Here is a 16,086-nt window from a genome sequence, read left to right as displayed (position 1 = left end):
CTTCCTTCCTTCCTTCCTTCCTTCCTTCCTTCCTTCCTTCCCATTTTTATCTAGTGCTTATTCTGGGTGCTTCCCTTCCCTTATTTGTAAAATCACAATAATAATAGTGTTTCCTAAATAGCTGCCATGTAAATAAGGTTACTGAGAATATGAAGTGAAGCCATCTTTGGAAATGTCTGGCACAGTCACTGCTTATCCACCCACCTTGTTCCCCATGAGCAGTTTCCATGTTTGTCTTTGGGGGCTCATCAATTTCATGCACAGCAATAAGTCTTATTTATCTTTGTAGTCCCCATCGCACACAGCACAGTGTTCATGTAGAGTATTCAGAGAAGGTTGATTTCAAAATAGATATATAGTGATAAGATATGCAGAAAAAATGGGCTTTGATATGTCAGTAGAAGGCAGTGGTTAAAACAGAGGCTTTATAGTCAGTCAGTGCAGAAATGGGGTCTTGGACTTCTCAAACGAAGATATAGAAGTGATCAAGAAACATGAAAAAATGTTCATCATCACTAATCATCGAGAAATGCAAATCAAAACCACAATGAGATAATGTCTCATACCAGTCAGAATGGCGATTATTAAAAAAATAACATGCTGGTGAGGTGGAGGAAAAAAGGAATGCTTATACATTGTTGGTGGGAATGTAAATTAGTTCAGCCATTGTGAAAGCAGTTTGGAGACTTCTCAAAGAACTTAAAACAGGGCTACCATTTGACCCAGCACTCCCATTACTAGGTACAAACCCAAAGGAATATAAATTATTGTACCAAAAAGACACATGCATTTATATGTTCATTGCAGTGCTATTCACAATAGCAAAGACATGGAATCAATCCAGGTGCCCATCAACAATGGATCGGATAAAGAAAATATGGTACATAAACACCATGAGTACTATGCATCCATAAATCATGCAGCAACATGGATGTAGCTGGAAGCCATAATCCTACATGAGTTAATGCAGGAACAGAAAACCAAATACTACATGTTCTCACTTATAAGTGGGAGCTAAACACTGAGCACACATGGACACGAATGGGGAACAATAGACACTATGAACTACTAGAGGGGGTAATAAGGGAGTGGGACGTGGGTTAAAAAACTACCTGTTGGGTAGTATGCTCAGTACCTGGGTGACAGGATCCATACCCCAAACTTTAGCATCATGCAATATTGCCATGTAACAAATCTGCACATGTATCCCCTGAATTTAAAATCAAAGTTGAAATTATTAACAAAAAGAAATGGGGTCTGGGATCTGCTGTGTGGACTCAGGTGCCTGGATCCCTAAAAGCAGGTATTCATCCTCACTCTCTGGGGTTGCTGCATGACATGTAATGAGTTAGAATGACGCCTGACATGGTGGGTACTCAATCATTGTTATTGCTATTGGTCAAGATTATGGACGCTTCCTCTCATTGCTCCCAATAGCTCCATGTTGAAGATTTGGCCATATACATCTGTCTACAGGAAATATTTTCTACTTGGACATATTCCTTGTGCTCTGGAAAGCTGTTAAAAGAGATTTTCCCTAGGTAAAGATGTGAATTGTTCACACTGTACCAATGGTCTTACTCTAAGGCTTCAAAAATAGGCAGGTTGCTTTTCATACAGAAAACAGGAAGGTGCCTGCACAGCTGGTGCTTAGGGCTGCACGGTGACGGGGCTGTTCTGGGAACGAAGTCTGGTCGTGAGCTGCTTTTTCACAGTGCCTGAGGAGTAAAACAGCTTATCATGTTTCAGGGCATTGGTAAGGTGGTCTTGTTCCTCAAGTACCCTTCCATACAGATGGCACCTAATTTCATAATTAGATGTCCATCTCTTTGGCTTAGGACTAGCAAGGGAAATGCAATGGGCCTGATCAGTCATGAAGGTGGAATCTTGGTTCTTTGCTGCCCAGCATCCACTTGCCTTTCTCTGGTCAGGTACCTTCCATTTCCCTCTGGGAACTAGCCTATCTCTGACATTCAGCCTGGCTCAGGAGTAGCAGTGAGTTCCCCAGACCATAGTTGAGGGACATAGGATTTGACCAGAGCCAGTGAGTTACAGCAAAACCTTTCCCAGGACTGTACTTCCTCCCACTAGACTGGAACCTGGCATATGAAGAGCTGGAGCTGCTGAGTCATCTTGCAACCATGTGTGTATAGGACCTGACTGAGAATGGAGGAAATATGGCAGAGGGCAGAACTGAGGGATGATGGAGGAGACACTAGGTGCAGGTGATGTTATTCAAGTCCTGGATCAAGCTGTGCCTGAGCCTGAACCTAGACTTTCCAGATGCATGAACCAACAAATTCTGTTTTTGTTTTTCTTTTTTCTTTTTTTGTAAGTTGGAGTCAGGATTACTATTGCTTACAATCAAAGGCTTCTAATGATATGGTCATTAATAGAGGATCCATTTTTAAAAGGTTGCTTGGCGTGGAAGAGAGTAAAGGGAGCACAAGAACTCAATGCTGGTAATGTTGGAGGCTCTGAGTAGGTGGGATAAGGGACATCCTCAAGATGTCAATGTTTGAATCCCTGGAACCTGTGAATGTTACCTTATATGGCAAAAGGGACTTTGCAGATGTGATTAAGTTGAGGATCTAGAGGAGGGGTGATCATTCTGGAATATATGAGTCAGTCCAATGATCTAACCACAGGTGCCCTTATATGAGGGAGGCAGAGGGCCATGCTCCTCCAGAGAGGGGAGAAGGGGATGCTAGGCAGTAGGCTTTGAAGATGGAGGAAAGGCCAGAGACTAGGAATGCAAAGAATGAAAGGAACAAAGCTCTGGAAGTCAGCAAAGGCAGGGGATTTTCCCTGCAGCTTCCAGAGGGAGCAGAGAGAGAATGACCCTGTCCATACCTTGGTTCTGGCCCAGTGAAACTGATTTCAGACTTCCGGACTCCAGAACAGGAAGAGAAGAGATCTGTGTTGTTCCAATGGCCCCAGCTTGTAGTGATCTGTTGCAGCAGCCACAGGAAGGTGCTAGGGGGAGGGCCCCATTCCCATTGGGCTCACTCTTGGGGCTGTAAGTCTGTCATCCTGGCTCAGACACAGTAGGGAGACAGTCAGGGAAGAAAGGGGGCTGAGGGGGCAGAAAATGGACTGTGGCCCCGATTCTGTTTCCCCTTCGTGACCCTTTTGCCCCCTCCTCAGGGCTGTCTTCCCTCTGGCCCCAAGGCCAAATGCTTACTTTTGGCTCCAATCCAAACTTTTCTCTGGGAGGTGAAAAAGAAAAATGCAAATACTCGAGCTCACAGCGTTCTGAGAGGTACAGAGCTGGTGAGGAAGAGAGGGATGTTTATAGAAGGGACAAAAGCTTAGATCAGTGAGAGTCACCTGCGGCCCTTGGACCCTGTGAGGCTTCCCCACATCCTGAAATGGCCTCAGACTGATTGTGGGAGAAAAGATCTCAAAGCTGCCTCTGGGGTGCTCAAATATGGCCTGGTATCAACATTAGAGAGGCACCCATCTCCTCAATTTCTTCAATAACAAAGTGGCTGTTAGCATCCTCACCACATTCCTCTGTGGAAGGCACCATTATTATCCTCCTTCATTTCACACAAGAGCCGAGGTTCAGGAAGGCTCAGGCACCCAGCAGGGTCACATGGGGCAGGTGGCTGAGCCAAAGTCTGACTCGGACACCAGCACCCTGAACCACCTGGGGACAGCTGTGGTTTAAGAGTACTTAGTGCCTGCCCTTGTGGGGTTCAATAAAACAATGCTTATTCTGAAAGAAAAAAATAATCACATTTTCCCTAAACATTTTTATTTTCTTATTGGGCCCTTGGGCAGAGCAAGGAACTGCCTCTAAGCCAAGGTCTGGCCTTATCTGGCTGCAGAGAGGAGTGATAGGTAGGGAGGGGAGGCCTACCTGGCCCTGGCCCCCTTGAGCCACATACAGGCCACGGTGAAGTTTGGCTAAAGCCTGGCTTTGGCCCTGATTAATGCAGCCTGGTATAAGGAAAGGATTTTCTACCGTTTGTTGGAAGTAAAAGGAATCTGGGTCCATCTGTGGTTGTCTAAGGACCCCAGAGCTCCTATAGGAGGACCTGTAGGAGGCCCTATAGGATTCTGGGGCTGCTTCACTTAGCAGCATTTGGTACAAAGGAAGGCACCCTTAGAGAACCTAAAAACAGCCACCAATTTGGGAGTGCTTGGCATGTCTCAGGGACATATGCATGTTATAGATACACTTCATTTAATCCTCACAGCAACTCTTTCAGACTACCATTTTACAGGTGAGTCAACCGTGGCACAAGGTCACATGGCTAGGAGCACAGCGCTTGGATTCTAACTAGCCACGTCTGACTCTGCAGCCCAGGACCCCAACTACCACTAACACACCACATCTTAGAAAAGTTCCACTTTTGGACCAGGAACAGTAGCTCACACTTGTAATCCCAGCACTTCGGGAGACTGAGGTAGGAGGATCACTTGAGCCTAGGAGTTTGAGACCAGCCTGGGAAACATAGCAAGACCCTGTCTCTACAAAACAAACAAACAAACAAACAAACAAACAAACAAACAAAAAACCAGAAATTAGTCAGGTATAATGGTGCATGCCTGTAGTCCCAGCTACAGTAGTCCTTGGCTTGAGCCCAGGAGTTTAAGGCTGTGGTGAACCAAGATTGTGCCACTGCACTCCAGCCTGGGTGACAGAGTGAGACTTTGTTTAAAAAAAAAAAAAAAATCCACTTTTGAAGCAACAGAAATTGAGAAATTATGAAGCCACAGATGGAAGCATCCAGAAAATGAGGCTCTTCCTCCAGCCTCCTTCCAGGGCTTCCACCCTCCTCTTCCAATCTCCATATTAGCTGGCTGGCGCTCCTCATAGAAAAATCAATGTGAGAATAACATGTTCCTTTGCTGCAGGACTTGGCTCCCCTTAGGCCTTTGTATTCGATTTATTTACAATCTGATTCAGAAACGAAAAGCCAAAGCTGTCCGTGGAGACCACTTGGCCCACATGTTCTAGGCTCTAGCGCAGCCTCAGCTCCCCCGCTCTGAGACTGGGTAGAGATGCCAGCCAAGCCAGAGGCTGCTCGGCTCCCTGAGGGTTGGCTCTCTAGTCTGGCCTCTTAAAGGTAAAAGCTGGTTCAAGTGCACTGTTTCCTTGCGCTTCTCTTTCACACAGGTGCCATGAAGCATTGTGTTCTTATCAAGCCGATCAGTTAGATCGAAGAGATGGACCTAATAAAAGGGTGGCTCCTGCAGCAACGGCTCTGCGGGCATGAACGCCCAGCCCTGGCACTTCATGCCAGCTTTCTCATTACATGCAGATGTGGGAGGGGGAGACTGCCATCCACCATGGTTGACCCAGGTTCCTGTCGCGGGCACAAACTCATAGGCTTCAAAGGCAAGGGCTGCCTTTTCCTCTTACCGAGGACTTATTTAGCATGCATGTCCATTTTACTTCTTTCTTTGTTCTTAGATGTGACATGAGGGCCAACTTGGGGAAAAAAATGTGTGCTCAAACAAGAGGGATGCTTTAAATAGTTGAGTGAGAATTGCCTATAAAGTCACATGCACACACATGCATGCACACGCACCGCAGATGTATTGTGTTGTGAAGGAACATGAGAGTGTCTAGGCAACCTCAGACCTGCCTGATAAAATAAAAAGAAAACCCTCTCTTACACTTCTGTTTCTTTTGCTGACTGTAAGGCTTAGAAGAATCCTAACTGGATAAGAAAGGTTAGTGTTGGTGTATATCTGATAAAAGTGACCTTTAGTCAGAGTGGTTTAGTTTTTCAGACGTCCTACACAGAGACAGTCTGTCTGGAAACCAGGTGGCTTTTTTTTTTTCTCTTTTTGTCTATTCTAGGTGACATTTATGCCTGGAACCTTTCTATTTGGCGGGTGCCAGGAAGCTGAGAAAGAGGAATCTCAAGCCAGGTATGAAATGATCTCCTTCTCTCTACAAATACCAAGGTGGGAGCAGCTGATTCACCAAGAAACACCTTTTGAGGATATACTCTGTGTTGCGGACTGTGCTGGGCTCTGGGGCTCCAGAGGTGACAGGGCAGGTGTGCTTGCTGGCTTCACAGGGATTAAGAGATGCTGGGAAGATGGACACTGAGCCATAAGTAGAGGCGTGATGTGAGTCACCAAGGAGATGGGGGTACCAATGTCCATGATAGGGGCTCTGGCCTAAGGATGGGTCTTGGAGAAGGTTTTCCTGCAGAAGGATGGTGAAGCTGAAGTCTGAAGAAGGGGCAGGGACAGGTAGGTAGGGCTGGGGAGGAGCTTCCAGCAAAGAAGGGGGCAGCTGGACAGGAACAGCACTGGGCAGGACAGAGGCCGGTGTGTTGGGTAAACAGAAAGGTCGATGCCGGAAGAAGAGCGCGAAACTGGAGTGGAACGCAGGGACCAGCACATGTTGAGCCTTGTAGAACCGAGTACTCTGTACTTGATTCCAAGAAGCACGGGTAGTTATGAAAGGCTTAACGCCATGGCAGTGTCATGGCTACTGAGGGGAGTAGGAGCTCTGGTGCATGCATGGAAGCAGAAAGCCCAGGTAGGGCTATGACCATGGTCCCAGCAACAGGCAATGGTGGCTTGAGCCAAGGTAACAGCAGTGGAAATGGGAATGAGGTTTTCAGAAGGCAGAATAGGTAGAAGTTGGTGGTGGATTTGACGGGGTGGGTGGGGTTAGAGAGAGGAAGAAATCCTAATGCCTCCCAGGAGAGCAGTGATGTCATTTACTGGGACAGGGTGCTCTGGAGGAGAGTTGGGGGGTGGCAGGGAGGGAACAGACCTTATGTGGAACACATTAGGCATAGATCACCTGGGAGGCATCCAAGGGATGTCCAAGAGGGGATGTCAAGAAGGCAACAGACTTGAAACTTAGCAGAGGGGGCTCGGTGAAGACAGGCACTGGGAAGCCTCAGCAAAAGAAGCTGACCGGAGCTACGGGGGCGCGTCAATTTCTAGGAAGAGGAGAAAGCCTAGGATGGAGCCCTCCATCCTTCTACTCCAGTGGATTTGTTGCTGGCAGAGAACTGAGAAGTTGTTGAGGGGACAAGAGGAAAAGCAGGTGAATACGGTGTTCTGCAAGCCGAGAAAGGAATGTATTTCAGGAAAGTGGGGTTGGTCGCTGTGCTGAAAGTGTTATCTTTCTGAAAAAACCTCTGTCACCTTCTTGATTACAAATCTCATCATTACCTCCAAGAAAGAGCGTTAATTCCTTCTGGAATACCAGGCCTCTCACACAGTTCTGCCAATATGCCTCTCCACACTCATCTCCCATAACTTCTCCCACCCAGTGAGGTCTGCCCACCAGCCACGCTGACATGCCCTCTGCCAACACCATGGTAGGAGCGTGTCATTTGCTCTCCAGCATCGATTCTCCCTCTGTCAGTTTTTGTTTGGTGATCTACTCCATTCCCACCCCCTCCAGTCCATCTGGTTCTGAGATCATGATTCACAGCCTTTGGTGTGGGGCATGTGGCCAGGTCAACCACGATGAGTGCGTCACCCTCCCCTGACAGTGACTGATGAGGAGTGGGGACAGAAATGTGACTCAGTTGGTCTGATCAGAGTGAATCTCCTGGAAGTTGTGGGAGAAAGACCTCATATTGTTTTCCAGTGGATCAGAGTATAAAAGGACATGGCCCCAGCAGTGCGGGCAGCCACTGGGTGATTAGGAGAGACAAGCTAATCTGGGAATGAGGTTAACACATGAAACTGAACAGAGCTGAGAGGCAGAGAACCTGGCTCCAATGATGACATTGTATGATCCTCGCTTTAAGCCAGGCCAGAAGCCAAAGTGAATCTGGAATTTTGAGTTGTGAAAACCAAAGAATTTCCTTTCCTTTAATTTTTGCTTAGGGTCAGGTTTTCAATGACTTGCAACAGAGTGAACACATGAATTCTAACTAATGGATAACATGCTTTTCCTGTTACTCAGAATGTCTTCCTGCCTCTCCATCTGGAACATTTAACTGTGGCTCCTCAGCATAGCCTTTTCTGACTTCCCTGGGCACAGGCCTCCCACCCACAGAGCCCAGCATGGCCACAAGTCCACTTTGGTACACGTCTGCTTTCCCCACTGGCCCGAGGACAGGGGTCACATCTTGTTCACTTTTATATTGCCGATTCCTCAATATGTGGCTCACAGTAATCACTTATCAAATGTTTTCTGACTGACTCTCTGATTGAATAAATGAAAGAACGAACAAGTTATAAGCAGAGGCTCAATATCAAGACATAGGAAGATACTGAAGAAAGAGAAAAATGGTTAAATAAATGCTTACACCAATGAAAAATTAAGTGTATCATCTTCAGCAGTGGCCAAGTACATTTTCAAAATTTCATCCCTTTAATTATGAAAGTAGCCTCTCAAAAATAAAAAAATAAATGAAACATGTCCTTGCTCCCAGATGGAATAAACTCATTTAGCTATGTTACATCAGAATCACTTCACAAAATCTGGTATTTGAAGTGCATTAGGTTGGGTTGGCTGATTTTCCCATAATTATATTAAATGTTCACCATCTACAGAATTTCATTCCAAACCCAAACAGTCCCTGGCACTTAATGAGCAGACTCCAATGCTCAGGCCCAGGACTGGCTGCCGGCTTCAATGCTTCGCTAGGTCATCTCTAGATGTCTACGGAAGACATTCATAGCGAGCCATCGTTACCGTGGTAACAAGTGCAGGAGAGAAAAGGGTGACTGTCATACATAAGATGAGGATTATGGACAGGAAGCACTGACAAACCCCTAAGGAAACAACACAAGGTTTCCTCAGTCAAGAATGGCCATTCAATATTCACAGGCTAAAAACTGAGTGTCACAGCATCTAATAAGGAAATATATAAAGCCCATTAGTTCTGGTTGCCAACCAAGAAGAAAATGCAGCAATTGCTGCCTCCCACTATTTTATAATTATGTGTATGTCTATACATATACATAAATGAATCAGAACAGAAACCCATTGAAATATGTAAAACAGGCAACATGGAGCTCAGTGTTGCACATACTCAATGTAGGGTCCTACTCAGTCTGTGCTTTGAGTTTGAAATGCTTTTCAAGACAATTCAACAGCAACAAAACCAAAAATAAACAAGTGTGACCACATCAAACTAAGAAGCTTCTGCACAGCAAAGGAAAGAATAGAATGAAAATTCAACCTATGGAAAGGGAGAAAATATTTGCAAACCAGATATCTGATAGGGTATTAATCTCCAAAATATATAAGAACTCCTACAACTCAATAGCAAAAAACCACTAATAACCTAATTTAAAAATGTGCTAAGGACTTAAATAGACATTTCTCCAGAGAAGATCAACAAATGGCAACAGGTATAGAAAAAATGTTCAATATCATTAAATATCGGGGAAATGCAAATAAAAATCCCAGTGAGATATCACCTCACACCTGTTAGGATGGCTGGTACTAAAGAAACGACAGACAAGTGTTGGTGAGGATGCGGAGAAACTGAAACCCTGGCACACTGTTACTGGGAATGCAAAATGGTGCAGCCACTATGAAAAACAGCATGGAAGTTCCTTAAAAAATTAAAAATAAAACTACCATGTGATTCTGCAATCCCACTTCTGGGTATTTAACCAAGAATTGAAATCAGAATCTCAGAGTGACATTAGCACTCTCATGTTCATTGCAGCAATATTCACAATAGCCAAGATGTAGAAACAAGCTAAATGTCCATCAACAGGTAGATGGATAAAGAAAATTTGTTATATACATACAAGGGGCCAGAATTTTGCTCAACCTCAAAAAAGAATGAAATTCTGCAATATGCAATGACATGGATGAACCTTGAGGATGTTGTGCTCAATGAAATAAGCCAGTCATAGAAAGATACTGCATGATATGGTTTGGCTCTTTGTCCTCACCCAAATCTCATCTCGAAATGTAATCCCCACATGCTGAGGGAGGGACCTGATGAGAGGCAACTGGATCACGCAGGTGGTTTCCCCCATGCTGTTCTCGTGATAGTGAGTGAGTTCTCATGAGATTCGATGGCTTAAAAGTGTTTGGCAGGGCTGGGTGCGGTGGCCCACACCTGTAATTCCAGCACCTTGGGAGGCTGAGATGGGCGGATTATGTGTGGTCAAGAGTTCAAGACCAGCCTGGCCAACATGGTGAAACCCCATTTCTACTAAAAATACCAAAAAAAAAAAAAAAAAAAAAAGCCAGGCACCTGTAATCCCAGCTACGCCAGAGGCTGAGGCAAGAGAATCGCTTGAACCTGGGAGGCAGAGGTTGCAGTGAGCCTAGATAGCGCCACTGCACTCCAGCCTGGGTGACAAGAGCAAAACTCTGTCTCAAAAAAAAAAAAAAAAAAAAAAGTGTTTGGCAGTTCCCCTCTCACTTGCTGTCTCTCCTGCCATCATGAAAGATATGCCTTGCTTCCCCTTCACCTTCTGCCATGACTGTAAATTTCCTGAGGCCTCCCCGGCAATGTAGAACTGTGAGTCAATTAAAACTTTTTTCTTCATAAATTACTCATTCTCAGGCAGATCTTTTTTATAACAGTATGAAAACAGACTAATATACTGCATGATCCCACTTATATGAGGTAGCTAAAATAGTTAATAAAATCAAATAATAGAATAGTGGTTGCAGGGGCTGGGGAGAAAGGAGAATGGGCCACAAGCATACAGTTTCAGTGCAGCAAGATAAGTTCTAGAATCTGGTTTACTTATAGTCAATAATACTGTATTGTACACTTAAAAGTTTGTTGTTCATTGCAGTTGCATATATATTATCACAATAAAATAATAATTTAAAAAATTCTACAAAGACTTTATTTTTTTAGTGATGAATTTCTAATGATCTTATCACTAGATTCAAAATTCAAGTGGGCTTATGGATATTGCTTTGTTAATTCAATGGTGATTGGGACTTTCAAAGATGTTTTATCTATGTTTCCTGTTAGTAAATCTAGGATGGATTGTGATTTTAAGCTCCTTGTTAATTCTGTCAGTAATTAGTGGTCAAAATGGAAAATATTCATGAGTGGCCAGTAGATGGAAAATAGAAAACCCCATGAAAAGCCTGAAAGAGAAAACAAATGAAAAGCAGAGTTCTGTGAGAGTTCTGCACTAGGGGTACCTTATCTGATTTTCCTCATCATTCACCAAGAAGAACCAGCGAAACTTCACAACCAAGGGGCTGCAGTTGGTGATGGTAACGTAGCGAATGAGCTCAGTATCGTTCAGGATGCAGCCAAAATCCAGGTCCATCGTCTCAAAGCTGAGGTTGGGGTAATGCACTTCTCCGCGCAGGTCCAGGCTGTCTATCTGAGGGTGTTCCACATACTTAATTGCTAGAATTTCTTCTGCCACCCAGTTGTTCAGATCGTTTCTGTAGGAGGGGTCAAACTTGATCAGCAGGTTTTTTTCTTCATCAATTTCCAGTTTAATAGGCTACAAACAAGATAATGGGGAAATTACTAACTTTTGTACTATGCATTTCCACCCTGGTACATGAAACAGGCAGCCAGGTATTTACACATACACATTACATTTATGCACACACACAGATACACACGTATTTATGCACACACATACACACATATTAGTATGAAAACCATACATATACATATTCATATGTAAACAGCTACTGCATCTAAGTATAGATACTTACGTATATGGATACACATTTTATTAGTTGAAAATGAAAGCAACGAAAATCTGGAATTATTTAAAGGAAGAGATTTTGATGAGTGTTATGTGGGGTTATAAGAATTGAGGAGTTGTAAACGAAAAGTCTACAATGAATAACTATTATAAAATATTCTTAACTAAAAATAAATCTGTTGTGAAATGCCCTTAGGCAAGTGGGAAAAATTCTTTGTTTAAGAACTTTTTAAAAAGGGTTTTCTAAAGCACTGGGGGGTGGGGGTGGGGGAGCTCTGTAGAGAGTGACCCAGAAAGGGACAGATTAGGTAATTTAATTTCTTTTCCAATGTCAGCAATCCTAACTTTTAAGCACAGTGTCAACCACTTTCTGCTGTTTTCTATTCAACTTAAAATGACCGTCCAGAGCTGTACAGCATTGGTTCAGTACATTTTATTTGTTCTTTTCTGTCTTTGATTCCAATCCCTATGTGTTCCTTGATGCCAGTGTCTGCAGTAACACCTTCCCGTAGAAAGGCTGGCTATGAGTTGGCTTTTTTAGGCATTGCTCAATTCCCACATTTAATGGGCATGAAAGCCACCTCATGGTTTTGCAGCAAGTGCCCTGAGGCAGTCGGGAAGAATGAACACAGGAATGAATCTGTTTTCCGTGCGCCTCATCTTTCCACTGGGCTTAAAGGATTCTGGTATTTAACTGTACATTTAATGACATGATTAGATGGTTTTGGATGATAAAGCCACTCACCTCATTCAACAATCAGAGAGAGAGTAATGACTCTTCAGCATTGCCCTAATCCCAGCTGAAAGCCAGGCCAGCCACCTGGCCTTTGATCTTACCACTGGCACAAGGGGCTGGGCATAAGTTAGGACCCACCCTTGTAATCATGGCATCTGCAGCACTCGGCATCGCCACGCTTCATGTTTACATGTTTTGAAGACTGACTTAATTTTTTTTTTCAGGGAAATGACATTATTTCTTTGTAGAAGTGATACAAAAATTTACATTATATATAAAAGTACAAAGAAGAAATCAGAAATTTATCCCATATTTCACAATACATTATTTCTCAGAGTTATCATTTGGTAGATGTTAGTCCAGATGTGAGAGAGGAATAATAGGATTTTACAAAAATGGAATTAGACTACGTTATTTTCTAAAAAACATCATGTTTGAATTTTTTCTCAAAAAAAATAACTTGAAGAAATGTTTCATATACAAGGGATATTAATTCCTAAGATTAAAGGCTCTGGAGCCAGAGTATTTAGGTCCACATCCTGGTTCTGCTACTTACTAGCTGTGAGACCTTGGGCAAAATACCGGGCCTCAGTTTCTCCATCTGTAAAACAAGGGTAACAATAGTACCTGCCTCTTCTTATGGGGATATAATTAGTTAATGGATATGTGAGGTGTTTCAGGGCAGTGCCCTGCACATAGTGCAAGGTATTTAAATGGTAGCTATTACTATTATCCCTTCACAATAAAGGAAAGAGATGGCTAAATGTTAAGCAGTTTCAACTTTAGACAACCTCTTATTGACACTTGGCTGTAAAAGGGAATGAAATCGGCCGGGCAGGGTGGCTCACACCTGTAATCCCAGCACTTTGGGAGGCCGAGGTGGGTGGATCATGAGGTCAGGAGTTCAAGACCAGCCTGGCCAAGATGGTGAAACCCCATCTCTACTAAAAATACAAAGATTAGCCGGACGTGGTGGCAGGCACCTGTAACCCTACTTACTCAGGAGGCTGAGGCAGAGAATTGTTTGAACCCAGGAGGTGGAGGTTGCAGTGAGCTGAGATTGCGCCACTGCACTCCAGCCTGGGTGAGAGAGCGAGACTCTGTCTCAAAAAGTAAAAGGAATGAAATCAGTACACCCATGCTTCCCTCACCTCCCAGTTTTAATTGGCTATAGTGAATTTTAAAAGCTGAGGTTTAAAACATTCTGCTCTGAAATTCTGTCAAAGTTGTGTAGTCTCAGTTCCACAGTTAACTGGATTGAGTCCTCCTATCCGTCTTTTCCTCAGTTTTTTTCATTCCCGAGTACCTTATTTTGATTCTTTTAGGCGACCGCATGTCATTGGCAAATTAGTTTTCCAACAGGGGTGCATGAGTGTGGAATTCAAAGATGCAAGGGAATGCTGAATACAGCACTCATGCACCCGTTGGAAAAACTAATTTGCCAAAGACATGCGGTCATCTAGAAGAATCAAATAAAATGCTCAGGTATGAAAACATTTCCTTGCATCTTGAGCATCCCTGTCTGTTATCTTTACACTCAAAGTGTCTGTTACCTTTACACTTAAATAGTATCAAAGGATACTTTAGCTAGTTATAAACTTCTTGAGTCAGCTTTCCTTCCCTCAAAACTCTGTAGTCATTGTTCTGTTGCCATGTGGCATTAAAGTGTAAGGCTGAGGTTAGTCCAATATCTTCCCTTGATTGGTCTCTTATGCTTAGATGCCATAGAATTCCTTGGTTGTCAGTAAGTCCTGTAACTTCACTAAAATATGTCTCACTCTTGAATATTCCACATCATTTTGTCCTAGGACAAGGTGAGGCCTTGTTTCTAAAAATATTTATATCATTTTGTCCCTGGACAAGGTGAAGCCTTATTTCTAAAAATCTTTAAAAAATATTTCATTGATATTTTGGATAGACAGAACAATGAAAAGCAAGTTGATTTTGTGCCCATCTCCCCATCTCTTACCTAAGCCAATAGTTTCCCTCCCCTGAGGAAACCAAGGTTAAAAGTATCTCATTTACCCTTGCAGAGATATTCTATGAACATAATATCATATTTATATATATTCTTTTATTTTTTTGCACATGATAGCATATCACGTACACTGTTCTATAGTTCAGTTTTCTCACTGGAAGATCACTCAATATCAGTGCATATGAAGCTGCTTCGTTCTTTTTAATAGCAGCATTTCATTCCATCATATTATTCTGCCACCGTTTATTTAACCAATGTGCTACTGATGGATATTAGTTCCCAATCTTTTGCTCTTATAATCAACATTGCAGTTTTATCCTTGTATATAAGTCATATTGTATACTGTGTTTATGTCTGCAGAATAAATTCCCAGGAATGAAATTTCCAGGTCAAATGGTATGAGCATTTAAATTCTTGATAGCTACCACCATATTGCCTTCCAATGTACGACATACACTGTCCGGCGTGGCAAGAGACTGTTTCCACACGCCCTTCCAAAACACAGCACTAGCCAATTTTTGCTCTTTGCCAGTCTGATAGGTTAAAAAATGTATTGCATGGTCATTTTAGTTTGTATTTTCATTCATGTGAATAAAGTTGAGCATATTTTCACATTTAAAAGCTATTTTATTTTCCCTTTTGTCAACCCCTGCTCTTTTCTTTTGCCTGTTTTTCTGTTTGGTTGTTAGTATTTTTCTTGTTGGTTTGAAGAAGCTCTTTATTTTTTAAATTATGTGTGTGGTTTTATTAAAATTATACGTGCAAATGATATAAAGTGAAACTGTACTATAAGAGTTATTATAAAAAACAGTAGTTCCTGACCCACTGTGTCATTCCACCAACTCAGAGGCCACCGTTTCTCAATTCTCGTAGTAGGGTTTGTCTTGGAAATAATTTCCTTAGGCAGAGAGGTGGCCATCAAGCTGTGGACACACCCAGATATCCGAATGTGGAGTGAGGAGGGCTTATTCTGGGGTGTCAATACTGGCAACATTAGAAGCGCTAGATTTCCCCAGACATTTTAACCAATTTCTTTGGAGAAGAGCACTATTTTTTTTTTCTTAAGATAAAAGCCAGCTGTCCATGCTTCCTGAATGGGGCCCGGTGCACACAGAATCCCTATAATTGTTGCCCTCTTCTCATAACTGTTGCCTGTGATCCCGGAGCTACTCCAGACCACTGGGCAAAACAACTCCTTCATCTTTTATGACTTCATTTGAACATTTTCTGGGACGCAGATTTTTTGTGTCTTCTTTTCAACCCACTCCCAACCTCATTCTATCTTCCAGAAGTTGGCTTCAATCTCTCATTATTTGGTGATGCCCATCCTCCTCCCCCTTTATATTACTGCTCTGGCTTCCTTCTCTTTTGAAATTTCTACGTTTATCCTAGTAAGATCTCAGAAGGGGCTGGGAACAGTGGCTCACGCCTGTAATCCCTGCACTTTGGGAGGCTGAGGTGGGAGGATTACTTGAGCCCAGGAGTTCAACAAGACCAGCCTGGGCAACATAACAAGACTTCCTCTCTACAAATTAAAAAAGTAGCCGGGCACAGTGGTGGGCACCTATGGTCTCAGCTACTCAGGAGGCTGAGGTGGGAGGATCGCTTGAGCTAGGAAGTTGCAGCTGCAGCGAGCTGACATTGTGCCACTGTACTCCAGCCTAGGCAACAGAGTGAGACCCCATCTCAAAAAAAAAAAAAAGATCTCAGAAGGGATACGAGTGGGTCTTGTCTACCACCCAGACTGAGAAAGGTGCGCATGTCTGAA

General features: G+C 43.2%; 1 protein-coding gene across 1 annotated transcript in view; it reads right to left on the bottom strand.

Annotated features, from left to right (window-relative positions):
- HYDIN (HYDIN axonemal central pair apparatus protein) overlaps nt 1–16,086 on the bottom strand; it is a 390,515-nt gene that overhangs the window by 195,611 nt on the left and 178,818 nt on the right. Inside the window, exon 22 of the mRNA XM_023210374.1 lies at nt 11,078–11,391. Coding sequence (XP_023066142.1) covers nt 11,078–11,391 — 314 coding nt within the window. The remainder of the gene's footprint in view (nt 1–11,077; nt 11,392–16,086) is intronic.

The sequence above is a fragment of the Piliocolobus tephrosceles genome, chromosome 17 (genome assembly GCF_002776525.5).
Source record: "Piliocolobus tephrosceles isolate RC106 chromosome 17, ASM277652v3, whole genome shotgun sequence".
Classification (NCBI taxonomy): domain Eukaryota; kingdom Metazoa; phylum Chordata; class Mammalia; order Primates; family Cercopithecidae; genus Piliocolobus; species Piliocolobus tephrosceles.
The sequence above is the reverse complement of the archived record's forward strand: the minus strand, read 5'-3'. Positions and strand labels throughout refer to the sequence as shown.